This window comes from Mobula birostris, chromosome 24, assembly GCF_030028105.1.
Source record: "Mobula birostris isolate sMobBir1 chromosome 24, sMobBir1.hap1, whole genome shotgun sequence".
Classification (NCBI taxonomy): Eukaryota; Metazoa; Chordata; class Chondrichthyes; order Myliobatiformes; family Myliobatidae; genus Mobula; species Mobula birostris.
Window position 1 is genome coordinate 18,962,465 of NC_092393.1, and position 25,433 is coordinate 18,987,897.

A 25,433-nucleotide genomic window follows, 5' to 3' on the forward strand; every position below is an offset into this window, starting at 1 on the left:
ACCTCATAACATAAAGAGGAACAGGAATTGACCAAATGACCACTCAAGTCTATTTTGCTTTTCACTATGGTAAGACTGATCTTTTACATGAATCACCTTGTTTGGCACTGTCCCCAAATCCTTCTATTCTCTTCATGTTCAGTACACAATAACCAAGTCTTCACAATGCTCTAGGATAGATAGAAAATTCCAAATGTCCACCACTGGCTGAGTGAAGCAATGCCTCTTCTTCACAGCTCTTACTGTCCTATCCTTTATTCTGAAACTGCCCTCTGGTCCTAGACCCCAGTTAGAGAAACATTTTCCCTTCTCTGAGCACATCAAGCCCTTTAAAAATTTAGTATGATTCAAGGAGATCTTCCATGGTTCTTCAAAACTCTAAGCAGTCTATCCTAGTCTTCACAGACTATCTTTTCTTAAGGAGCAAACCTGCCATCCCGGATACAGACCAACTGATTTTTTGCTGCATTCCCTCTGTGTAAGTAGTACCTTTCTTCAAAGGTTCAAATGTCAAATTTGATGTCAGAGAAATGTATACAATATACATCCTGAAATGCTTTCTCTTCGCAAACATCCAGAAAAACAGAGAAGTGCCCTAAAGAATGAATGACAGTTAAACGTAAGAACCCCAAAGTCGCCCCCCCCAGCTCTCCCTCCCGCGTGTAAGTGGCAGCAAGCAGGTAAGAAGATTTATACTGTACACAGTACTTCAGGTGCAATCTCACGAGAGCCCCATACAATTACTTGTGGGATATGTAACAACTTCTACAATTTATTTTATATGGATATATAAAAGCTTTCATGTATGTGTATGTGTGTGTGTATATATATAAAATAATTTAATGTACATACAAGTTGCCCTCAACACAGTTTCAATGTTGATATTGGGCTGTCAGAGGAATTAATACACAGTAAGGTATTTTTATTGAGATAATTTCTAAATTGTAAATGTAGCTTGTACTTGTGTAAAAAAAAACACCACCTGTTGGACACAAGCCTATTTTAAAGTTTCAGTGGAACAAAGTTGCTAAAAATTAGTCTTGTTACTTGGCATTTTCAACTTATATGGCTGTGCTTGTGTCAAAGGGATTATTGCTAATGAATTCCACAGCAAAATGCATATGTTGCTTCTCTAATTATATCCTGATATTAGAATACCAGTTAATGCAACAAGAAAATCTGCTCATCAGGCTTCTGTATGCTAAATAAAGTACTGGATCTGCTGTGCTCACAGAATTAAATGCATATATATAAGTTGTGCCCAGAACAGAGAAGGCTGCTGGTGTCCAACCATTAGGGTAAGTTTCTCACCTACTCTATCTTAAATAGGGGACTACTAAAAATTCAGTGGTGAAATTAAAGTGAGAACCTCATCATATTTTCTAAGATATTAAATAATGTAAGGGGAGAAATTAATCAAGAAAATTCTATCAAAATATGTAAAAGCTAAGGATTTTTTTTCTCTTTGGTACATTTCCATCAGATCCCAAAATGCGTAAAATTAATTTATTCATTGTCTTCTTTTGATAGAATTGCGTGGAAACTTTCTTTCTCTCAGCTGGAACTGAAAAAGGTAGCGCATAATAGAAGAATGAAATGTTTGGATGAAAATATATCATTATTGAAACTGAGATTGATTTTGAAGAGTTGATTATAGTTCGGAGGTAGTGAATAGATTTCAGTTACATGTATATCTCACTTTAATGAATTGGTACGAGTTGTTATTTAACACCAGATTACAAGCAGTTGGTTCGGCATCCACTGGTGCAGTATGATTTATCAAGTATCATGAATAACATTAATATTGCACATTTACTTTACAAAGGTGGCGGGAAGCTCATCATTTCCTACAATTTCAAAACAAACCAATCAAAAATATTTAGTACAAAGGAAGCATATCCAGGACACTTATTTTTAATGATATGTTAAAATTACAATGCAATTCTATAAACAGAATACAATTAGAAGATATTTTTAAAATCTTGATTAAGTAGTGCACAGTTGCCATGGCCTTGAAAAGTTAAACCCTGCACTGGGCTTCTTGAAGACACAACAACCAGGCTGCAGAAACAATTCTGAACTTTAATCATATTGTATAAAAGTACAAAACTGAGACTCCGATGAGAAACAATCACGCTGAAAATACGTGGCTCATCGTAGATAATCTTATCACAGAGATAGTAGCAATTTGAAAGTTACTCTAAGTAGAAATATCGTGCGAAGTTTAGCATATCGTGTTTAAATTTAGTAACTGGATGAGATATGGGGTAAGAGCAACGAACCAGGTATAACGATAACGAAGAAATTATAGTATGTAACCGACTTTCCAATATGGAATAATAATTCTGTGAAGCTCGATTTAGTCTTGCTCTCTGACAAATAAACATACCTGTTAAAAAGAAATTAAAGAAATTTGTTGATGGCCTGTGTGCTCATATTTACATTTTCCTTGTATATTCCAGCGATAGACCGAAGCCATGGGGGACTCAGAAATGGCAGTGTTTGGGTCGGCTGCGCCGTATTTACGGAAGTCGGATAAAGAAAGACTCGAGGCGCAGAACCGACCGTTCGATGCTAAAACCGCCTGCTACGTCCCAGATGACAAAGAACTGTATGTGAAAGGCACGGTCAAGAGCAGGGAAGGTGGTAAAGCCACCGTGGAGACCTTACTGGACAAGAGGGTTAGTTGAACACTTAAACACGAACATTTTATTTGACCTTCTGTCTGTGCCGTTGCCATGTTTCTTTAAATTTGCCTGATTCCTCTCAGACCGTAACCGTTAAAGAGGATGACATCCTGCCAATGAATCCTCCAAAATTCGATAAGATCGAAGACATGGCCATGATGACCCACCTGAACGAGGCATCCGTGTTGTATAACCTCAAAGAGCGTTATGCAGCCTGGATGATCTATGTAAGTACTGTAAAGTAATTTTGTAAAAGAATGTTTGAGTAAATGAGAAATTCTAATTCGTTTCTGCCACTTCAGACATACTCCGGGCTGTTCTGCGTCACTGTGAACCCCTACAAGTGGTTGCCAGTGTATGATCCCCAGGTTGTGACCGGGTACAGGGGGAAGAAGCGTCAAGAAGCTCCTCCTCACATCTTCTCCATCTCCGACAACGCTTATCAGTTCATGCAAACTGGTAGGTGGTTAGGGCTTGATTATATTTGCGGCTTAATAAATTGCAACTAAAACATGGAACAAAGTTATCTTTCTTTATTATTTAAACTCTGGACACTGATGTTGTTTTATTCTCCCCAGATCGCGAAAACCAGTCCATCCTGATCACGTGAGTATCACTGATTCCGGACGAGCGGGCAGAATCCCATTAGTTTCTGATAGAAATGCCATTGTGTCTGATAGCATACCTATTGTATCTCTGATATTGCCTGTAACTGTATTTTCTGCGCTTCCCTCGTCAACTCCAACCGCACCTGCCCTCCCTCCCTTTTTCCTCAGTCCATATTCGTCCAACATGTCGATTCCGGTCTAGTCCTATGTGCTCCCCTGCTTCCTCCCGGTATAAAAATTCTTAATTTCTTAATCCCTCCCTGTTTCTCCCCCTTGGAAACATCTTCCATCGTTATAACAAACGAGACATCTGCTACCCCACACCCCACCCCCCACGGTCCAGTTTATGGTTATGCGCAGCACCAAGTCGCTCCACTTTGTAAAATAAAAAGACAAATTTATAAAAGTGGAACATTACAAAAACAAGTTTAGATCAAATATACAATTTCTCACTGCACTAAGTTACGCATTTGCTCCATTGCGCGTTCCCTCGTCAAATTTCCCTGCACTCTCATTAGGATAGCAATTCACGCAACTTTATTTTTTCCCAATCCGCAGCACTGTTAGTTCCGTAATTATTAACTCCTTCCTACTTTCTGTTCCCAGTGGAGAATCCGGTGCCGGGAAGACTGTGAACACGAAACGTGTCATTCAGTATTTCGCTTCCGTTGGAGCTGTTACTGACACATCCAAAAAGAAGGAAACTTCCGGGAAGATGCAGGTGAAATAAAACTGATATCATACAATTTAACAGCTTATTGTTTCGTTCAAAGTTAATTTCTTAAATTCATATTCAACTTCTAATATAGAAAATAAATTTTGCAGGGGTCCCTGGAAGATCAAATCATTCAGGCTAACCCACTGTTGGAAGCCTTTGGTAATGCCAAGACTGTAAGAAATGACAACTCGTCTCGCTTTGTAAGTTTCTTCAGCAGTTCATCATATCCCACTGTGAATCTGATACTGACTAATAGACCACTGTGCGATTAAGATGTTTCACAAATTGTACATTCATCCCTTGTTTGCAATTGTTTTCAGAAATACATTTTCTTTACATTTTAAGGGTAAATTCATCAGAATTCACTTTGGTGCCACGGGGAAATTGGCTTCCGCTGACATTGAAACCTGTAAGTGCAGTGAAAAGGGGGTTCAGTTATAATTCACATTATTGATAGGTTGACCTGCTCTTCAATAAGTCTGCATTTGTTGGTATCTCTCCAGATCTACTGGAAAAATCCAGAGTGACATTCCAGCTAAAAGCTGAAAGGAGTTACCACATTTTCTACCAGATGATGACCAATCACAAACCAGAAATTGTTGGTAAGGTTCAAAGTCTTGCATTGTCCTACCTATATATGTCTGTTGACTGCCTACACTGTTAGAAATGAATCCTATTATCAAGCTAAATTTCCAGCACCTGCAGAATCTCTGGTGTAAATTATATGTCACTATATCCTCCCCCACCCCACCAATCAACTTTCTGCCTCAGGGGGCTTCACATATCAGCTATCAGCTTGTAGTCCTTTTGCCCCACCTTTTTCCTCTGGCTTCTTCCCCCTTCTGTTTCAGTCCTGATAAAGGGCCTCAGTCAAAATGCTGACTGTTTCTTCCTCTGCAGAGATGCTGCCTGACCTAACCTGGGGTCATTGGGTGTATCCGGTCTCTCAACATCAGACACTCACTTAGGCGACCCAGCCGGGGTTGATCAGGCCCTGACTTGTGTCCCAGCAACATTGGTCTACTGGTCACACCTCTTGATCCATAGCCACCTGGAGACTCACTCAGCAGGCTCTGTGATGGTCCTGATGGCTCTTTTCTTTGCCAGCCCCCATAATGCCAAGGAGAGAGTAGGTTGGCACAGCAAACAACCAGCAAAATCTCTATAGGCTCCCACTGTGCCCTCCACCCCTGTCTCTGGCAAGGGTCTACCAGCTCCTGGTATTTGGCTTTCTTACACTCAAACACCTCCTCAATCTGGTCTTCCCAAGGCACTGTCAGTTCCACTATGACTACCTGCTTCAAGGTTTTTGTCAGGCCTCAGTGATACTGATGTGATGAAGTCAGGGAACATTAACTGCTTGCCAAGATCGACATTCAGTTGCCAGTCAGACACCCTGGTGAGCAAGCCTGCTGGTGAACTGGGCCAAGGCTCTGGCTGGTCTCCAGCGTTGATAAAGCTTATGGGCTTTCAGGGATGGTGGAGGTGCTTAATGTTGTTAATGGCTGAGGAGATACTTTCTGCCACTACTTTTAGCACCTGGTCAAGGTGCCAGTGATAGTGTCCTTCTCACAAAGCTTTTGGCCAGCTGCTGAGCATGCGTTCCAAGGTCCCTTTGCCAGTGAGTTCCTCGAGCATTGTGTGTGTTAATTAAAATAATTTCATAACTGTGTCGTCACTTTTATAATCCTTATATGCAATTATACACACCCACCATTGCCTGTGTAAAGAACTTATCTCTGACATCCCCCCCTATACTTACCTATAATCACCTTCTCTGGGTAGACACCACATGACCAATATTGAAATAAACCTGCATCTGATAAGTGGAGAATTTAGGATTAAAATTATTTGGGTTATTTGTTGCCTTTGTTTTGCTGCTCACATGTCTTTCCACAAACTATTTATTTTGCAGAGACTTGTCTAATTACCACCAATCCTTATGATTATCCATTCATCAGCCAGGGTGAGATTGCAGTCAAGAGTATTGATGACACAGAAGAATTGGTAGCAACTGATGTAAGTAGCTGCTGTACACTATCATTTGTAACACCTTATTTTGTACATTTTCAATGAATGGCCATCATTAATCCATTATGACACACCAAATACAGTTGACAAGAATAAAGGTGATTTGGATTATAAACAAACAATGAAAATAACTACAATACCTGGCATTGAGCAGTGTTAATGTGCAGTCACGTAACAAAAATAAAATTTTGTAATTTCTCAGGTTAAGCCCCAGTACAAAGACTTTTCAAAGTAATTATTGAAGGTTTACACTGATAAGTAAATAATGGTTTCAATGCAAAATTATCAATATGCAAACAACTTATGTTGTTGTACAGACTGCTATTGATATCCTTGGCTTCACTAATGATGAGAAGTGGGGTATCTACAAACTGACCGGAGCAGTAATACACATGGGCAATATGAGATTCAAGCAGAAACAGCGTGAGGAGCAGGCAGAGCCTGATGGCACAGAAGGTAACAACATTTCAGCTCTATTTATAAATGTATTTTAAATACAAAATAATACTGCTCATCAATATAATGTAACAGAACATTACAACACAGTATAGGCCCTTCAACCCACCATATTGTGCCAACCTTTTAACTTAGTCTAAGATCATCCTAAATAGTCCTCCATCTTTCTATCATCCATGTGCCTAGGTAAGTGCTTCTCATGTGCTTTTAGTGTCTCTGCCACTACCACTATCCCTGGCTGCGTGTTCAATGCACCCACTATTCTCTGTGTAAAGAACTTACCTCTGACACCCCACCCTCCCAATACTTATCTATAATTTCCTTCAAATTATGCCCCTTTGTAGTAGCTATTTTGCCCTGGGGAGAAGTCTCTACCTTACCACTCGATCAATGCCTCTTATCATCATGTACACTTCTATCAAGTCACTGCTCATCCTCCCTCATTCCAAAAAAGCCCCAGTTCTCTAATGCTATAGGGTCTTTTAAGAGACTTTTGGATAGGTACATGGAGCTTAGAAAAATAGAGGACTGCAGGTAAGCCCAGTAATTTCTAAAGTAGGGACATGTTCGGCACAACTTTGTAGGCTGAAGGGCCTGTATTGTGCTGTAGGTTTTCTATGTTTCTATCTTCATAAACCATGCCCTTTAATCCAGGCAACATGATGGTAAAACTCCTCTGCACCTTCTCTTATTCTGTCACATCCTTCTTGTAATGAGGTGACTAGTGCTGAACACAATATTCCAAGTGTAGTCTAAACAGGGTTTTATAGAGCTGCAACATTACCTTGCAGTTCTTGAAGTCAATCCCTCGAATAATAAAGGCCAACCCATCATATGCCCTGTTAACAACCCAATCAACTTGGGCAGCAACTTTGAGGGATCTATGGACGAGTACATCAAAATCCCTCTGTTCCTCCACATTGCCAAGAACCCTGTGTTTTGCCTTAAAATTTGATATTACAAGTCACATTTTTCTGAGTTGAACTCCATCTGCCACTTCTCGCTCAACCCAGCTCTGCATCCTGTCAATGTCCTGTTGCAACCTACAACAATCCTCCACACTATTCTCAACTCTACCAACCCTTCCACTTCCTCATCAAAGTCATGTATAAAAGTTAGGTAGAGCAGGGGTCCCAGAGTAAATCCCTGTCGAAAACCACTGGTCAGCAAATTCCAGAGAGAATATGTTTCATCTACGAACTCCCTCTGCCTTCTATGGACAGTCCATTCTGTTTACACACAGCCAAGTTTCCCTGGATTTCATGACACCTGGCTTTAAGAATAAGCCTTCCATGGATAACCTTATCAAATCCCTTACTAAATTCCATCCACACCACATCCATTGCTCTATCTGCATTAATGTGCTTTCTCACATCCTCAAAGAATACAGTCAGGTTCATGAGGCATAACCTGTCTCTCACAAAGTCATACTGACTGTTCCTAATCAGACTATGCTCATCCAAGTACTTGTAAATCATGTCTCTAAGAATCTTCTCCAATAATTTGCCTACCACTGAAGTAAGACTCACTGGTCTATAATTCCTAGGGTTATCCCTGCTCCCTTTCTTGAAGAAAGGAATAACATTGGCCACCCATCTGGTACTACTCAGGTGGCCAGAAAGGATGCAAAGATCATTGTTAAAGGTGCAGCAATCTCTTCCCTCACTTCCTGTAGTAACCTAGGGTATATCCCATCTGGCCCCCAGGACTTAGCTATCCTTTTTTTTCAAATGATCCAGCACATCCTCTTTCTGAACATAAACATGTTCAACAAGCATATCAGCCTGTTTTAATCTGTCCTCACAAATGTCAAGGTCCCTCTGCCAATTGAATACTGAAGGAAAATATTCATTAAGGACTTCCCCTACCTCCTCCGACATCCGTATATTTCCTCTACTATCCCTGATTGACTCTGACTCTGGCCATTCTTTTGTTCATCGCATACATGTAGAATGCCCTGGGGGTTTCCTTAATCCTATTCTCTAAAGCCATCTCATGCCCTTCCTAGCTCTCCTAGGTCCATTCTTCAGCTCCTTCCTGGCTGCCTTGCAATGATCTAGAGCCCTGGATGATTTCTAAACATTAAATAATCTTCTTTCTTTTTTGTGATGAGATGTCACCATTTCCTTTGCTTTTTGGAAAGCCATCTACTGAGACTGAGACCTCTAGCGTTGCCCATGGGCTCTACTCAACGTTGGAATGAATTCCTTCATCCTCCATGCAGTCTAGCTCATGGATGGTATAAAGAACTGGTCAGGCTTTGTAAAACTTGGGTGTGGCACTTTCATTTAACACTATTTTACCCTTGATATGTTTGAGTTTTCCAAAGCCATCCTTGAACCTTGCTGTGGCATCATCCCGTACCTTTCTTAATTCACTTTCAGTTGACTCTATTTCAGTAAAGGTGGCATGTAAATGGTGCATGGATCTCCAATCAGGTTGAAGTTGTTTCAGCCAATTATGGCTCCACAATGTTGGGCCTCCTATTTTTACCACATTTAAGCCCAATGTAGCTTGTTGGTTGTTGTATTTCAATGTCATAACGGGGGTTATCTGTTCTGCAGTGTACGTTTTTAGTTGGATATATGCAAGCTTCAGTGCAATATCTTTGATATGCTGGTCAAACTCATTTTGTGGAATGACTGAAACAACTGAGGCAGTGTCATAGAAACGTAGAAAACCTACACCACCATACAGGCCCTTCGGCCCACAATGCTGTGCCGAACATGTACTTACTTTAATAATTACGTAGGGTTACCCATAGCCCTCCATTTTTCTAATTTCTTTTAATTAATTTGCTATTCACTTCTGGTGTAAGCCGTATTGTTTATTTCGTGTTAGTTTTCACATCGTGAATCTCAGTTTACCCGGTCCTGTGTCACTCTCATCATTCAGGTATTTCATCAACAGCATGCAGATTAGTGCTCTTTTTGAGACTGCAACTTGATTTTCTATCTTTTTCTCTTCCCTTTGCAGTCCATTTATTTTTGTATGCCCAAAAGGCTCTTTGTATGTATCCTACTTGGTTACATTTTCTGGAAATGCCTGTGAGCCATTTTTAGTGTATTTACAACATTACTGAAATCTTACGTAAATATTAAATGCACTACACATGGAACAATCCAAGGAGGAATGAGCCTAATGGCATTTCTCCAAGGAAGCCAATATAAATAAAATAGTCCTTTGACTGCTTTCTCAATCTCTATAAGAGAAGAATAATTGTAAATGTTGTTTTCCTCAAAGAATAATTCATCAACCTTTATTGCCTTTATCTTATGTTAGATGCTGATAAAGTTGCCTACCTGACTGGTCTCAACTCAGCAGATCTGCTAAAGGCATTGTGCTATCCACGAGTAAAGGTTGGCAATGAATTTGTGACCAAAGGTCAGACTGTTCAGCAGGTACAGTTCCAAGGCATTCAGTAAACTGTGCATAATCATTTATAATGTGTTATGTAGGGTTCTGCATTTAGCTACAATCTGTGTTGTGTTTTTTCAGGTCTACAACTCAATTGGCGCTCTTGCCAAATCCATTTTTGAGAAAATGTTCTTGTGGATGGTCATACGTATTAATCAACAACTGGACACAAGGCAGGCCAGGCAGTATTTCATTGGTGTGCTAGATATTGCTGGCTTTGAAATTTTTGATGTAAGGATCAGAAACCTAAACATTGAATAAATATGTTTTAATTAAGTGTAAATTAATCTATACTATGAATTCCCACATATCTTCTATGTTTGCAGTTCAACAGCCTGGAGCAATTATGTATCAACTTCACTAATGAGAAACTGCAACAGTTCTTCAACCACCACATGTTTGTTCTGGAACAAGAAGAGTACAAGAAGGAAGGAATTGAATGGGAATTCATTGACTTTGGTATGGATCTTGCTGCTTGCATTGAACTCATTGAGAAGGTGGGTAATGCCCTGTAAGAAGACAGTAATGTGAATTGAATATTTACCAAGCATTATATTAGAGAAAATAACATACAAGTGATAAATACTGTGATTTCCACAGCCTATGGGTATCTTCTCAATCCTTGAAGAGGAATGTATTGTCCCCAAGGCCTCAGATACTTCCTTCAGGAATAAACTGTATGATCAGCATCTTGGTAAGTCAAACAACTTCCAGAAGCCCAAACCTGCCAGAGGAAAGGCTGAAGCCCACTTCTCACTGGTCCATTATGCTGGCATTGTGGACTACAATGTTAATGGATGGCTGGATAAGAACAAGGATCCACTGAATGAAACTGTAACTGGGCTGTTCCAGAAGTCATCACTGAAACTCCTGGCTCATCTGTATGCTGCAGCTCCCGAAGGTAAAGTCTGATACATTTGATTGATAGCAATATTATTTTAACCAACATTGTTTATTGTTTCATTTTCCTAATGTGTTTAAAAGAAACAGATTTGTTGTTTCTTTATAGCTGAAGGTGGTGGTGGCGGCAAGAAAGGAGGCAAAAAGAAGGGTGGTTCCTTCCAGACAGTATCTGCTCTGTTTAGGGTAAGATTTTTTTGCATGTTCATTCTGCACTATGTACTGAACAAAGGTTTAATAATTTTGTGTCAAACTAATTAACAGTTTTATAATTACCTCTGTTGGTTTATTATTTGTCTCACAGGAAAATCTGGGCAAGCTGATGACTAACCTGAGAACCACACATCCACATTTTGTGCGCTGTATCATCCCCAATGAGACAAAGACGCCAGGTAAGTTGTATTTGAATTGTCAAACTCCACTATATAGATATGTATTATTAATACATTGACTAACAGCAACAACTTCTACTTCTAACACATTGTCAAAGAAAAAAATTGTGTTCAAATTTAATAATAATTTTCACATTGTAAATCCCAGGTGCCATGGATAATTACCTTGTCATACACCAGCTGAGGTGCAATGGTGTGCTGGAAGGTATCAGAATTTGCAGAAAAGGATTTCCAAGCAGAATCATCTATGGTGACTTCAAGCAAAGGTAAAAAAATATCCTAACATCTCCATTTCCCTTTTCCACCCAAGTCAGTTGTTCAATGTAATTGGTCCTGAAGAAAATCTGCAATCACTTATATAAAACTTTAATACAACAGATACAGAATTCTAAATGCAAATGCCATTCCCGGAGGTCAGTTCATTGATAGCAAGAAGGCATCTGAGAAGTTACTGGGATCTATTGATGTAGATCACACCCAGTACAAGTTTGGACACACAAAGGTAATTATCTTGAAATTAGAAGTCTCTTCAAGTAAAATATCAAGATAATGAATTATGAATTTAGTTTCAAATATAACTAGAAAAAAGGGAACAGAAGTACTATTACGGTCATATGTAACTGTCTATACGGAACAAGTTAAATCCCAGTCAAAACTACTCCATTATGGTCAGTTGTGGAAAATGTGAGTGTTGGACTACTTTTCAGGTATTCTAACAATCATTAAAGTGGATAGACTTCTTCTAAAATGAAGTGTATTTTGAGAACTGAATATTAAAAGCAATCACTCATTTTTTTTAAGGTGTTCTTCAAGGCTGGTCTCTTGGGTTTACTTGAAGAGATGAGAGATGAAAAGTTAGCGCAGCTTGTTACCCGTACTCAGGCTATATGCCGTGGCTTCTTGATGAGAGTTGAATTTAAGAGAATGATGGAAAGAAGGTAAATATGGCTTATCAAATATCTGAAGATATGTTTACCACTAAAAATATTTTCTACATTTACACTACATTTTATTCCATAAACAGAATGTTGTAATCTAAGTTTATTTTACATTGTCCTCTAGGGAAGCACTGTATACTCTGCAGTACAACATCCGTGCATTCACAAATGTCAAACACTGGCCATGGATGCAACTGTACTTCAAGATCAAACCTCTTCTGAAGAGTGCTGAAACTGAAAAGGAAATGGCAAATATGAAAGAAGAGTTTGAGAAAACTAAGGAAGCGCTTGCCAAATCTGAAGCTCGGAGGAAGGAATTAGAAGAGAAAATGGTGGCCCTTGTACAGGAAAAGAATGATCTCCAACTTCAAGTCCAAGCGGTATCTACATTGACCACCTTTGTATCATTATGCATGTGTACATGTTACAAAACACATAGCCTGGTATAATTCATTGTATCATTTTATGACAGGAAAGTGAAACTCTGGCAGATGCAGAAGAGAGATGTGAGGGACTGATTAAAAATAAAATTCAGCTGGAGGCTAAATTGAAGGAAGCTAATGAAAGACTGGAAGACGAAGAGGAGATAAATGCTGAGCTAACAGCCAAGAAAAGGAAACTTGAGGATGAGTGTTCAGAACTGAAGAAAGATATTGATGACTTGGAGCTGACGTTGGCCAAAGCTGAAAAGGAGAAACACGCCACTGAGAACAAGGTGATTATGATGACCAATTGGTAATAAGCACTTAGAAGTTTTTCATATGTGATGATTGTACGTATTTAAATTATTCTAATCATATTTGTTTGCTGAACATAGGTTAAGAATCTCACTGAAGAGATGGCCACTCTTGATGAAAGCATTGCTAAAATTACAAAGGAAAAGAAAGCCCTCCAGGAGGCCCATCAGCAAACCCTGGATGACCTCCAGGCTGAGGAAGACAAAGTCAACACTCTAACCAAAACAAAGACTAAATTGGAACAACAAGTTGATGATGTAAGTATTTAATACAATAACTAACTGTAATCAAAATGGAAATCCATCAATTATCATTGTTTGATGTCAGTGCTGACAAATTGTACTGTTTCTTAAAGCTTGAAGGCAGTCTGGAGCAGGAGAAAAAAATCCGCATGGATCTTGAGCGTGCTAAGCGAAAGCTTGAAGGTGACCTGAAGCTGTCACAAGAAGTAATAATGGATTTGGAGAATGACAAGCAACAACTAGACGAAAAACTAAAGAAGTGAGTATTTATATTATAAGCCAATAGATCTTTATTCTCAATCCACTGTTTGAAATTGTTCTCTCTTTTCAATTACTTCCATTGCAGAACTAAGTTCAATGTCTTAAATTATGGGAACTAAGCTGTGCTGTCATTACTTAAATGAAGATATGCTGCAAAAATAAAATGGTGATCAAATTAAAATATATTTTAAAGATCTGCTTGTTATTATACAAGGTATTTATCCAGAATGCAAGTGGAATAAGCCACTTTTTGTGCAAGTAGAAAGAACATAACACAAATTATTTATTTGATTAACTTCATTTTTTATTTTAAAGGAAAGAGTTTGAAATCAGCCAGCTTCAAAGTAAAGTTGAAGGTGAGCAGGCAATGGCTTCCCAGCTGCAGAAAAAGATTAAAGAATTACAGGTGATGTATATGTCTAGTGAATTTATCAATGGCATTCAGTAAAGGTCATATGTCTGTATTGAAGTTACTGGTTCCGTCATCATAATCAATGCATGTTTATTTTAAGGCCCGTACTGAGGAGCTTGAGGAAGAAATTGAAGCTGAACGTACTGCTTGTGCTAAGACTGAGAAACTCAGAGCTGATCTTTCTCGGGAACTTGAAGAGATCAGTGAGCGACTGGAAGAAGCTGGTGGGGCAACTGCAACTCAGATTGAAATAAACAAGAAACGTGAGGCAGAATTTCAGAAAATGCGCCGTGACCTGGAAGAATGTGCACTCCAGCATGAAGCCACAGCTGCTGCTCTTCGCAAGAAGCAGGCTGACAGTGTTGCAGAGCTTGGGGAACAAATCGACAATCTGCAACGTGTGAAACAGAAACTCGAGAAGGAAAAGAGTGAGCTGAAGATGGAAATTGATGACCTTGCCGGCAACATGGAGTCAGTGTCAAAATCTAAGGTATAGTGACAGAGGACACTAAATACTACATCTGTGGAGTTAACTTGAAATTTTAGGTGTTATCTATGTGGTTTTGCATTTCTTAAAAAAAACTGATTGTTCTGGTTTTAGGCAAACCTTGAGAAAGTAGCCAGGACACTGGAGGACCAGGTCAGTGAAATGAAGACCAAACATGATGAACATCAACGTTTGATCAATGACTTATCAACTCAGAAAGCACGTTTTGCAACAGAAAACGGTACTGATCATTTCTGCATTTGTTCTTCTTCATGCAGAAAACGCTACAATATTTTGTGAATTTTCAGTCACAATCTCTTCCATTTTCAGGGGAACTGAACCGCCAGGTGGAGGAGAAAGAATCCTTGGTATCTCAGCTGACAAGAGGGAAACAAGGATATACCCAACAGATTGAGGAACTCAAGAGGCAGATGGAGGAAGAAACAAAGGTACAATATTACATTATTATAAAATATTACATTTTGAGGCAGTGATGTCCAGCAATTGACATCCAAAGAAGCACTTTTCATTGTGACCGGAAGCAATTAGGCAAGGTTTGGTTATCTGCTGATAATCACAATGATACTGAATATTATTTCAACAATGCACATGTAATGATTTCAGGCTAAGAGTGCTCTGGCACATGCTCTGCAATCTGCCCGCCATGATTGTGATCTCCTCCGTGAACAATATGAAGAGGAAGTGGAGGCAAAGGCTGAGCTCCAACGTGGAATGTCCAAAGCCAACAGCGAAGTGGCTCAGTGGAGAACAAAATATGAAACTGATGCAATCCAGCGCACTGAGGAACTGGAAGAGGCCAAGTATGTAATAAAAAGTAACCTGGCTTCATGGAGCATATTCTGTAAATGATTATTTGTTTTTACAATACTTCACGTGAGAGAATGTTATTATGCTGGTTCTCTTGCTTTGCAGGAAGAAACTTGCTCAACGCCTGCAGGATGCAGAAGAGCACATTGAAGCTGTGAACTCCAAATGTGCTTCATTGGAAAAGACGAAGCAGAGATTGCAGGGTGAAGTGGAAGATCTTATGGTGGATGTTGAGAGGGCAAATTCAACAGCAGCAGCTCTCGACAAGAAACAAAAGAACTTTGACAAGGTAAGAGCAGGTTGTTTCATTCCAACTCAGGTCAATCTATTTTAGGCAGGAAAAGGTAAGCGGCAGGCAGTGTATATGTATATTTATATGAGGTTTGACCTCATGATCACTTGACAAAACCTTTAATGCAAGTTCATCACTGGAACCAAATTAATACAACTAATGTTTCACAATATTTTTCACTCACTAACAGGAAATTTGGCATCAATATATCTCTGTTAATTAAAACTTGTAAAGAGCATAAAGAACGATATAGTTAATTGGAATCAAGTTATAGATCACTTTGTACTAAACCCTTTTAATATATTGAAAAAGCAAATGTTAGCCATGTGCCTTCCTAAGAACGTACAAATTTTGGGGCACAGTCTTTTCTCATCTGTTTACATATTCCATTGGGGCAGGGAATCTGAATATTGGCCAAATATACTGTATAATTACAATTTTCAGGATGAAGTCAGAATTTCGTTCTCTTCAGCTGTCATATCTCATTACTATTCAGAAGTAAACGTCATCTTAAATTTCTTTTGTTAATTGTACAATTAAGGTCCTGGCAGAATGGAAACAGAAATACGAGGAAAGCCAAGCAGAACTGGAAGCAGGTCTGAAGGAATCTCACAGTCTGAGTACTGAAATCTTCAAGATGAAGAATGCATACGAGGAGTCTCTGGATCATCTTGAAACTCTTAAACGAGAGAACAAGAACCTGCAGCGTATGTTCAAATTGCATCTCTTATTTAATAATTTTAAAATTTGGATATTATGAAATAGTTATTTCAGAATTTTGGAATTAACTCCCTTATAGATTCTATTCTGGCTCAATGAACTTTATTGTCTCTAAAATTCATCTCATTTCAATAATATCACGTGCTCATATATCTCACTTCTATCAACACAAGATGTGTCTAATTGACCTGTCTAATTAACAATATATTTCACAAAATAGAGGAGATTTCTGATCTGACTGAGCAACTGGGTGAAAGTGGTAAGGCCCTCCATGAGATGGAAAAGGTAAAGAAGACAGCTGAGATGGAGAAGAGTGAAATTCAGTCAGCATTGGAGGAGGCAGAGGTAAAATTCACCATTATTCCAGCAACACATATTAAAAACAGAAGTTTGGATCAGTAGTTGTCACTGCCTCAGTAAAGCAGCCAGCATAATCAAATATCCTGTCCACTCCAGATATCTTCTCTTCTCCCTCCTCCCATCAGGCAGAAGACATAAAACCTTAAACGCATGCACCACCAGGTTTAAGGACATTTTCCATCCTGCTGTTACAATGACTCTTCACCTGATAATCTACATTTTTGTGACCTCGTTCCTTACGGTCTACCTGCACTGCCATTTCTCTGTACTCTAGCACTTTACTCTGCACTCTGATATTGTTTCACCTTGTCCTACCTCAATCACATCGTTGCAAAATGAATTTTTTCTATGGATGACATGCAAGACAAGTTTTTCACTGTACTTTGGTACATGTGATAAAAATAAATCAATATTTATCAATTTACTAAATGAAGTCCAAAATAAAAATAGTAAATACCAGATAAAAATAGTAAATACCAGAGGCACCAGCATGCCAGTCAGAGTCAGTGAAGGAAATAACAAAGTTAGTGTTTCAGTTTGACAGCCATTATCATACAGAGATTACTATACTTGCTCTGCAAAATTATACACTGATGAAACTTGAAACCAACAGTTATTCTTATCCCATACATTCACAAAGCAAATCTACTGTTAAATCATATCTCCTTTCTATGGAGATAGATAATTGAACTGTTAAATATATTTGGCTGCTTACAGAAATAAGTAGTCATTGCTCATTTTGAAAATATCATTGTAACCTTAAATGAACTGGCATTGATTATATAAACAAATGTTGCATTAAGGTGGTAAAGTAAAGGTGACTGAACGAATGAATGCAGAAAATGCAGCAATCACTTTGTACCTATGGATAGAGAAAGAGAGCTAAAGTTCCAGATCTAAGATACTTCACCAGAACTAGGAAAGAGAGGGATCAAATTACTTCATGTTGAGAAATTTTAAAATCAAGATTTGCCAGACTAGAACTGAAGAAATGTCAGAGAAAAAAGAGATGACAATTAACAGAACCTGTGAACATTAGGCTACGTCCACACTACGCAGGATAATTTTGAAAACGCCGGTTTCGAGTAAAATCGACAGGCACCCACACTAAGCATTTTTCAAAATATCTCCGTCCACATTTGGCAGATATTTGGGCGAATCTCCTCCTACTGGGCATGCGCAGGACACACAGAAAACAAGCGAAGAGGAAACAGTATACTTTGTGCGCGTTTTTCCAGTTACAGAGTAGAAAAACTTTAAGGGAATTGCTCTTGGCTCTCGCGCAGGAGGGCTTAAAACTTAAAAAAAAATACTGGAGCGTATGGAGGCAACCGACAGGGAGTTCACGGACAGTATGACCCAGCTGACGACGAACATTGAAAAACTGACTAACTCTGTTGCATTAATAAAGCACCTTGTTAAATGTATCAAACGTCTGCATCAGCGTTATCTTGTATTTCCATACAATGTTACATTAGGCTGTTACACATCTATTGTCAGAGAAGTACTTGCATAAATAGGTAAGCCACCTTTATACAAGCAAGGACAGAAAACAGGGCGAAGTGAGTATACTTATTTATTCAGTAAGCTATGGGTCAAAGTATTTGGTGAGTACATTTCTAACCCTTCTGGCTTCAGTCTCGTCCGTCTGTTCTGAAATTGTTAGGTGGTGGTGTTCAGGAAAACAACGAACATCTGTTCCGGAACGTCATGACAGCTTTTTTAAATAGTCAAAAAAAGCTCACTTTACAATTTAACTCTCACGCCGTTCACACCAACTGCGCGTTATAACAGCTTGCGCAGTACCAAGCAGAAACAGAAAAAAGCATTGCTGTTGTGGCGTTGTCATGACAACGTTTTAAAATCTCTCCGTTTACCCCGTACACACTACGCTGGATATTAAGCGTTTTCAGATTTATTCACTCTGGAGAGTGTTTTCGAAAATCTCCGTTTTCGGGGGCTGAAAACGCCGGCTCAGTGTGGACGGGAGGGCAAAACGAAGAGAAAAAGCTTTGTTTTCAAAATTATCCGGCGTAGTGTGGACGTACCCTTAGGATAAAGTTAGTATCATTTTGGTGTGTTTTAAATAGGAATCCAGTCAGCACTTCACACTATCTTACAAAAACATGGTGGATAATTGTTCCAGCAACAATTAAATTGAGGCAGGGCAAATATGTAAATAATGCATCACAATGAGGGTGATTAACTCTCATGTGTGAAATACTCAGAAATGCATTTGATTCTTCACGTAGGCCACTCTGGAACATGAGGAGAGCAAGATCCTCCGTGTTCAGCTGGAACTGAACCAAGTGAAATCTGAAGTTGACAGGAAGATTGCAGAGAAAGATGAGGAGATTGATCAGGTGAAGAGGAACCATCAGAGAGTTGTGGACACGATGCAAAGTGCTTTGGAGGCTGAAGTCAGGAGCAGAAATGATGCCCTTAGAATCAAGAAGAAAATGGAGGGCGATCTAAATGAAATGGAGATTCAGCTGGAACACGCCAATCGTCAGGCTTCAGAAGCTCAGAAACACCTCAGAAATGTGCAGGGTCAATTAAAGGTTTGTATGATGGGATATTAATGTCCAGGTTAAAGTTATTTATATATGTTGTACAATTAAGTAAATACTGTATATGCAATTTTTTTATAACAGAACTTAAGATAAATTGCAAAAATAGCATTACATTTTTCAAGCTAATTTACTTATTAATGAAAAAATGGCCTAAGATGATTCAAGTACAAGATGAATATTACATACTGTATACTGTAATATCTGGTAACAAAGCAACCCCTCCTTCTAAACAGGACACACAGTTACACCTGGATGATGCTTGCAGAAACCAGGAAGACTTGAAGGAGCAACTGGCCATAGTGGAACGCAGAAGTGGTTTGCAACAGGCTGAGATTGAAGAAATGAGAGCGGCTCTGGAACAAACAGACAGATCTCGCAAGATTGCTGAACAAGAGCTTGTTGATGTCACTGAGAGAGTTCAGCTGCTGCATACACAGGTTTGTCCCCACATAAATGTTAAATGGTATAAGCATCCAGGTCTGTATGATATAGGGAGTTTGTGGAAGATAAGGCTATGACAGAGCACTGCCTAGGATTAATTTAAAGGAGGAATCCCATGAATGCTTTTTGTTCAATTGCTTGCTTGCTGTTTCACAGGAAGGAATTCCCAGTGATAGGAAGCTATAGTTTATAACTCAATTCCCTGCTGAGTTCCAGTCTCAGGAATTCAGAACAGCAATGAATATTGATTTGAGGGCCTATTTAAACATTTTAATTGAGTGCCCCATCTCTCCACAGCATTTAATTAGGCAGGCAGTATCTACTGTCATGAGAAAAGGTCAAAAGGTTGTGTTTGATTAATATCCTTCTTGCTGAGTTTTGCTTTTCATTACCTTGTCCCTCAATGTTCTTCCAGCCCTGCAATTTCTTACTGTGAATTGAAATTGCCGCCATCCTTAGTCTCGCAAAACTGATGAGGAATTGTCTTTTCCTGCAGAACACTAGCCTCATCAATACAAAGAAAAAGCTGGACTCTGACCTGAACCATCTTCAGTCTGAAATGGAAGAAACTATCCAGGAGTCAAGAAATGCTGAAGAGAAAGCCAAGAAGGCTATCACTGATGTAAATATAAATACTGATTCTTATTTAACTATCTTACTGGTATGATTTAGATTTTGAGCTTGAATAATGATTTGTCCAATTGCCTCATATTGCAAGGCTGCCATGATGGCTGAAGAGCTGAAGAAGGAACAGGACACCAGTGCTCACCTGGAGAGAATGAAGAAGAACCTTGAGCAGACAGTGAAGGATCTGCAGCATCGCCTGGATGAGGCTGAGCAACTGGCTATGAAAGGAGGAAAGAAGCAGCTCCAGAAACTGGAGGCTAGGGTAAATGTTGAGAACATAAACCCTATAAAATCCCGATTAGACCACACTTGGAATATTGTGCTCGGTTCCAGTCACCTCAACTGGGAAGCATGTAGAAGCTTTAGGGAGAATGCAGAGTAGATTTACCGGGATGCTACCTGGATTAGAGAACACGTCTTATGAATGATAGTTTGAGAGAGCTGGGACTTTTCTGTTTGGAGCAAAGGAGTGTTAGAGACAATTTGATAGAGGTGTATCACGATTTTTCTCCTAGAGTGGAAATAGCTAATATCAGGGGGCTTAATTTTAAGGTGACTGGAGGAATGTATAAGGGTGATGTCAGAGGCAAGTTATTTACATAGAGTGATGAATGCATGAAATGCCCTACTAGGGTGGTGGTAGAAGCAGATACATTAGGGGCATTTAAGAAACACTTAGGCACGTGGGTGTTAGAAAATGTAGTGCTATGTAGGAGGGAATGGTTAGATTGATCTTAGACTGTTCAGAGGTCGGTACAACATTGAAATGGATATTAACAATCAATCCCATTCATTGGCTGGTTTAGGTACGTGAGCTGGAAAATGAGCTGGAAGCTGAGCAGAAGCGAGGTGCTGATGCCATTAAAGGTGTACGCAAGTACGAGAGAAGAGTCAAGGAACTGACCTATCAGGTATTGTATAGTTGATAATCATGTGGTGCACTCATCTCATTCGATGATATTTGATGACAGCTTGTGATGCTATGGCCTCACCCCTACACTCAGCATGCTGACTGCCCCGACTGCCTTGCAAGGTTTGGTCTCTCCTTTGAAGGCAGCCCATGATCCATGAAGTCCTGATTGAGTTACTCACTTTCCAGTTTTGCTTGATTAAATAATGTGCTGTCATTTGCATGGTCCAGGTAGCTATGAGCCTTCAATACCAGGTATCTGGTGGGTTCAGAACAAGACCTGCAAATAAAAAGAATTTTGGGATCAGAGGGATGTTCATTCTTTTAAAAAGAACACAATAGACATTAAAGTCATTGGCAACTTCATCATGGCCTTGCATTTTTTTAAGTTTACTTGCACTGCACTTACCCTATAGCTGCTGCACTATATTCTCCATTGCTTTCTTTCTATTATCTTGATGTACTAACATACAGCATGATCTGCTGGATGCTACACCAACAAGAGTTTTTCACACTATTCTAGTACATGTGGCAATAATAAATCAATTGGCAAGAAGGAAACGAGTATTAAAGATGCTGGGTATTGCAGTAAGGACTTGATGGTGATAAACTGATTGGAGTAGTGAGGTGGCAGTAATATAATGTCGCAGAGGCAGTGAATGGGCCAGCAAGAATTATGATATTTATCTTTGAATGCTGCATATGAATGCAAGAACACTAAAACATCATTACAAATATTGCTTATTTTGCAATATTCACAGTCTGAGGAAGACAGAAAGAATGTCCTGAGACTACAGGACTTGGTTGACAAGCTGCAGATGAAGGTTAAGGCATATAAGAGACAATGTGAGGAGTCTGTAAGTAACCATGAACTATAATTGAAATTTTAAAAGAAAATTGTCATATATCGCTCATTCCTTTCAGTAATGTTAAGAACAACAGCTAACACAAGGTACATTAGACATGAAGTTAAGAACATTATAAATCTGTGTAACTGAGCATTGAAGTTAACTTAGTTTATAAGGCCATTTCCATTCATTACTTAATTCTAGATGCGGCTGGTGGCGTAGTGGCATCAGCGTCGGACTTCGGGACGGAAGGTTCTGGGTTCGAATCCAGCCAGTCGGTTCCCCTGCACTCTTTCCATCCATGCTGAGTTTTGAGCTGGTGATCTCTTTGGAAACTCACCCAGCAAACCACTGCTGTAACTTGCCTCGTACGCGATTCCCCACTACGTCAGAGAGGCATGGAGAGAAATCGTCCGCTAACCAGAGAAACCCCGGATGCGACGTACCTTTCCTTTACTGAAAATTCTATCCTGTTTCTTACAGACATATTTTCCAGTGATATCTTCCGATGAAAACAGTGACATAGATTTCCAGTGATATCTTCAGATGAAAACCTGAACTAGATATATAATCATTTTTGTTCTTTACTGACGTTAAGTGCAGAGGGGATTATAGTTGTGTATTCACCACCCACTCAAGTTTGGAATAACTTATTTTTATTTTAAAATTTGGTAACACTTTTTCATAATGTCTTCTTAATGTTAAATTGAACTTAAGTGCCATAAATAATGAAATCTGCTTTTTTAATTTGCTGCCTTTTTATACAGCAATCCATATGTCTAAATATACACAAGATTATCTTCAAAGCATACAGCCTTTGTGAATATGGTTGAGCTCCCTGATATTTGTCATAGTACAAGGCTTATTATTATTTATGTAAAGTTAATTTTAAAGATTCACTTAAATAGTAAAAGCAGTATAATTAAAACAAGGAGTAAAAAGTAGGCTTCTCAGTCTTAATTACTCATAATTAAATCTCATCATTCATTTTTATATCTGGTTTCCCCTAGTGTCGAAAAATCCATCGGGCCCATATTCAGATGTACTCTTTTACTAATAATCAAAGTCATCTCTGTTTAAAAAAATACTACAAAAATCCTCATCTCAATCCTAAAATTAGTCTAAAGATATGATCTGTAGTTCTACAGGTGCATACAGCTGCCTTTTATCGACTTTATCAACCATGTCAAGAATTTTAAATGTTTCAAAGATACCATCTTTTGCTGTTCTAAACTGTACAGAATATAGGCTTTTTAAAATCAGTATCTCATCATATGACTGTTTTTACCTCAAGAAAACAACGAAAATGGCAGATGGAATGCTAGTTTGGTCAAAGGGTCTGAAAGATCATTACTGTTAACAATTCCACCAAACACTGATTAGTGCTCAGTTTCAATAATCTTGAATGCCTGACCTTGGGACTATTATAGTGATAAATTATATTCTCCGATATTCTAGAATGCAATCTGATGATTTCTCACATTGTATTCCGATAGGAGGAACAGGCCAACATTCACCTGTCCAAGTTCAGGAAGGTGCAGCATGAACTGGAGGAGGCCGAGGAACGTGCTGACATTGCAGAGTCTCAAGTCAATAAACTTAGATCTAAAACCCGGGACATTACTATGAAGGTAAGGTAAAAATTACTCAAATAGTGGTTTAACACTGAGGTACTATAATACTTACTCAAATTACTTTTATAATTTCTGTCAGTAAATAATGCATAAGTAAATTTCAAAGGCACACAAGTTATTGCACTAATTAAACAATTTTCATTTCCTTCTAGAGCACTGAAGAGTAGATGACAACCTGAAATGGTCCAAAGAAGAAATCCACAAAATGTGTATTTCTCTGTAACATAGTTTTATAAATGTAGTAATATCAACAGAAATAAATGTGCAACACTTAAATGTATCTTTGTCAGCCTGTTCTTGTTAGATGATTCAATTATCATGGTAGGAATAAAGCAAAACATGGAAAAACTCAAGACATTATGATGCAAAGACCATCATAATGTTATATTACTATTGGTGATAATATAACATTTCGGAGTAATTGAAATGATGCCTATGAAACACTCTTCAATCAAGAATCAGGCATAGCAGAAAATCAATCCACTAATTAAACTGTGTCAAGATTTGTATGACCAATGCCAAACCTTAAAAGCCGCTTGTTAGGTGATTTAATCACGATGGCACAATCCAAGCAAAACATGGAAAAAAAACTCCCAGAAACTAATGATATGAATGCAATACTGAGAAACAATTGTAATGATGTATAAAGTCATTTTCAATCAAGAATTGGGCATATCTATATTGTATCAAAATTTGGGGATGAAAATTAACCTGTTGATCACACTATGCCAAGACTTAACGAGCTCCAAGGCTTTTTACCACATTCTCTCTGAGCTGTAGTACCAGTGTTGTCTCCATTGGCAGCTTAAACACATTTTTGAGAGGGGCCTGAAATTAATTTCCTGGAGCAGAATAACCGCAAATTCAGCAGGACTTTTTTTTCTTAAGGCTTCTTACAAAACAATTTGAGCAGTGCCCAGTTGGAGAGATCGGAAGCCTGAGAAGACATACAGTAATGCACTCAGATTCACTGAATGAGCAGAAAACGCAGCAACTCGCAACCGTTTGGAGCTTTGAGCAGCGCGCAATCAGAGAGATTGGAAATCTGAGAAGATATAGTTCACTCAGGTTCGCTGATTGAGTAGAAAAAGCACCAACTTGCAGCCATTTGGAGCATTGAGTGGCGACCAATTGGAGAAACTAAAAGCCTGAGAAGACATAGTTCACTCAGGTTTGCCAATTGAATAGAAAAGGCCGCAACTCGCGGCAATCTGGAGTTTTAAGCAATGGCCAATCAGAGTTCAGGATTGCTTGGCAAGAATAAATTAAAGTAAGGCAGAGGCTACTGGGCTGCTAACGTTAGCCATATAGCATACGGGATAGATGATACAGTTGTACTTCCCGGATGGTTGGAGATGGAGCATGAGGATTGCCTACCATATTCCACAGGGGCAATCATTATGTCCCCTATTCGGTTAAATAAAGCCTATTATAGAGACAATCCCATTATTCCCAGCACCATACAGATGTGAAGACCAATGGGGAAGCATTTGAAACTCAGAACATTATCTTTTCTTGTACCTATATCAGCTAATCCCTCTTTTATCCCCTCATGTATAGATGGGGCCTTTGATGCATGGCGAGAAGCAGGGATACGCAGCGTTGGAGACTTATACATACAAGGGATTTTTGCGTCATTTCGGCAGCTCCAGGACAAATTCGGATTGCAAAAGAGTCATTTTTTTCAGTATTTCCAGCTAAGACACTATATAAGATCATATCTTTCTGGTTTTGAGACGGCAGAACCTGATAAGTTAGATAATCATTTAAGATCATGTTTAGGGATAGAACACATCATCACCTATCTGTATGATGCCATACAAAACAAGTGTCATACAACAATGGATAATATTTAAAAAGAGTGGGAAAAGGAGTTAGGTATAGAGATAGAGGAATGAGGCTTTGGAGTAAGTT

The 25,433-nt window shown here is 38.9% G+C and overlaps 1 protein-coding gene across 1 annotated transcript; it reads left to right on the forward strand.

Moving 5' to 3' along the window:
• The first annotated feature begins 2,477 nt into the window (after positions 1–2,477).
• Positions 2,478–23,778, forward strand: LOC140187235 (myosin-4-like). The gene is made up of 39 exons (XM_072242338.1): positions 2,478–2,681; positions 2,771–2,914; positions 2,990–3,146; positions 3,266–3,293; positions 3,902–4,016; positions 4,121–4,213; positions 4,359–4,422; positions 4,517–4,615; positions 5,929–6,032; positions 6,362–6,500; positions 9,783–9,901; positions 9,999–10,148; positions 10,244–10,414; positions 10,518–10,818; positions 10,927–11,003; positions 11,122–11,209; positions 11,358–11,475; positions 11,588–11,711; positions 12,011–12,147; positions 12,272–12,527; positions 12,620–12,862; positions 12,965–13,141; positions 13,240–13,385; positions 13,703–13,793; positions 13,900–14,289; positions 14,401–14,527; positions 14,617–14,735; positions 14,911–15,107; positions 15,220–15,403; positions 15,948–16,113; positions 16,347–16,471; positions 18,739–19,047; positions 19,293–19,496; positions 19,997–20,122; positions 20,219–20,389; positions 20,934–21,038; positions 21,799–21,894; positions 23,382–23,516; positions 23,672–23,778. The coding sequence occupies exons 1-39, from the start codon at positions 2,478–2,480 to the stop codon at positions 23,684–23,686; spliced, it is 5,814 nt and encodes a 1,937-aa protein (XP_072098439.1). The 3' UTR covers positions 23,687–23,778.
• The last annotated feature ends 1,655 nt before the right edge of the window (positions 23,779–25,433 follow it).

Excerpts from the sequence above, each read along its gene's own strand:
- LOC140187235 (XM_072242338.1), top strand. The coding sequence starts at position 2,478 with ATGGGGGACTCAGAAATGGCAGTGTTTGGGTCGGCTGCGCCGTATTTA. Across the intron at positions 4,214-4,358 it reads ATGACAACTCGTCTCGCTTT|GGTAAATTCATCAGAATTCA; the intron begins GTAAGTTTCTTC and ends TTACATTTTAAG. Across the intron at positions 4,423-4,516 it reads TTCCGCTGACATTGAAACCT|ATCTACTGGAAAAATCCAGA; the intron begins GTAAGTGCAGTG and ends GTATCTCTCCAG.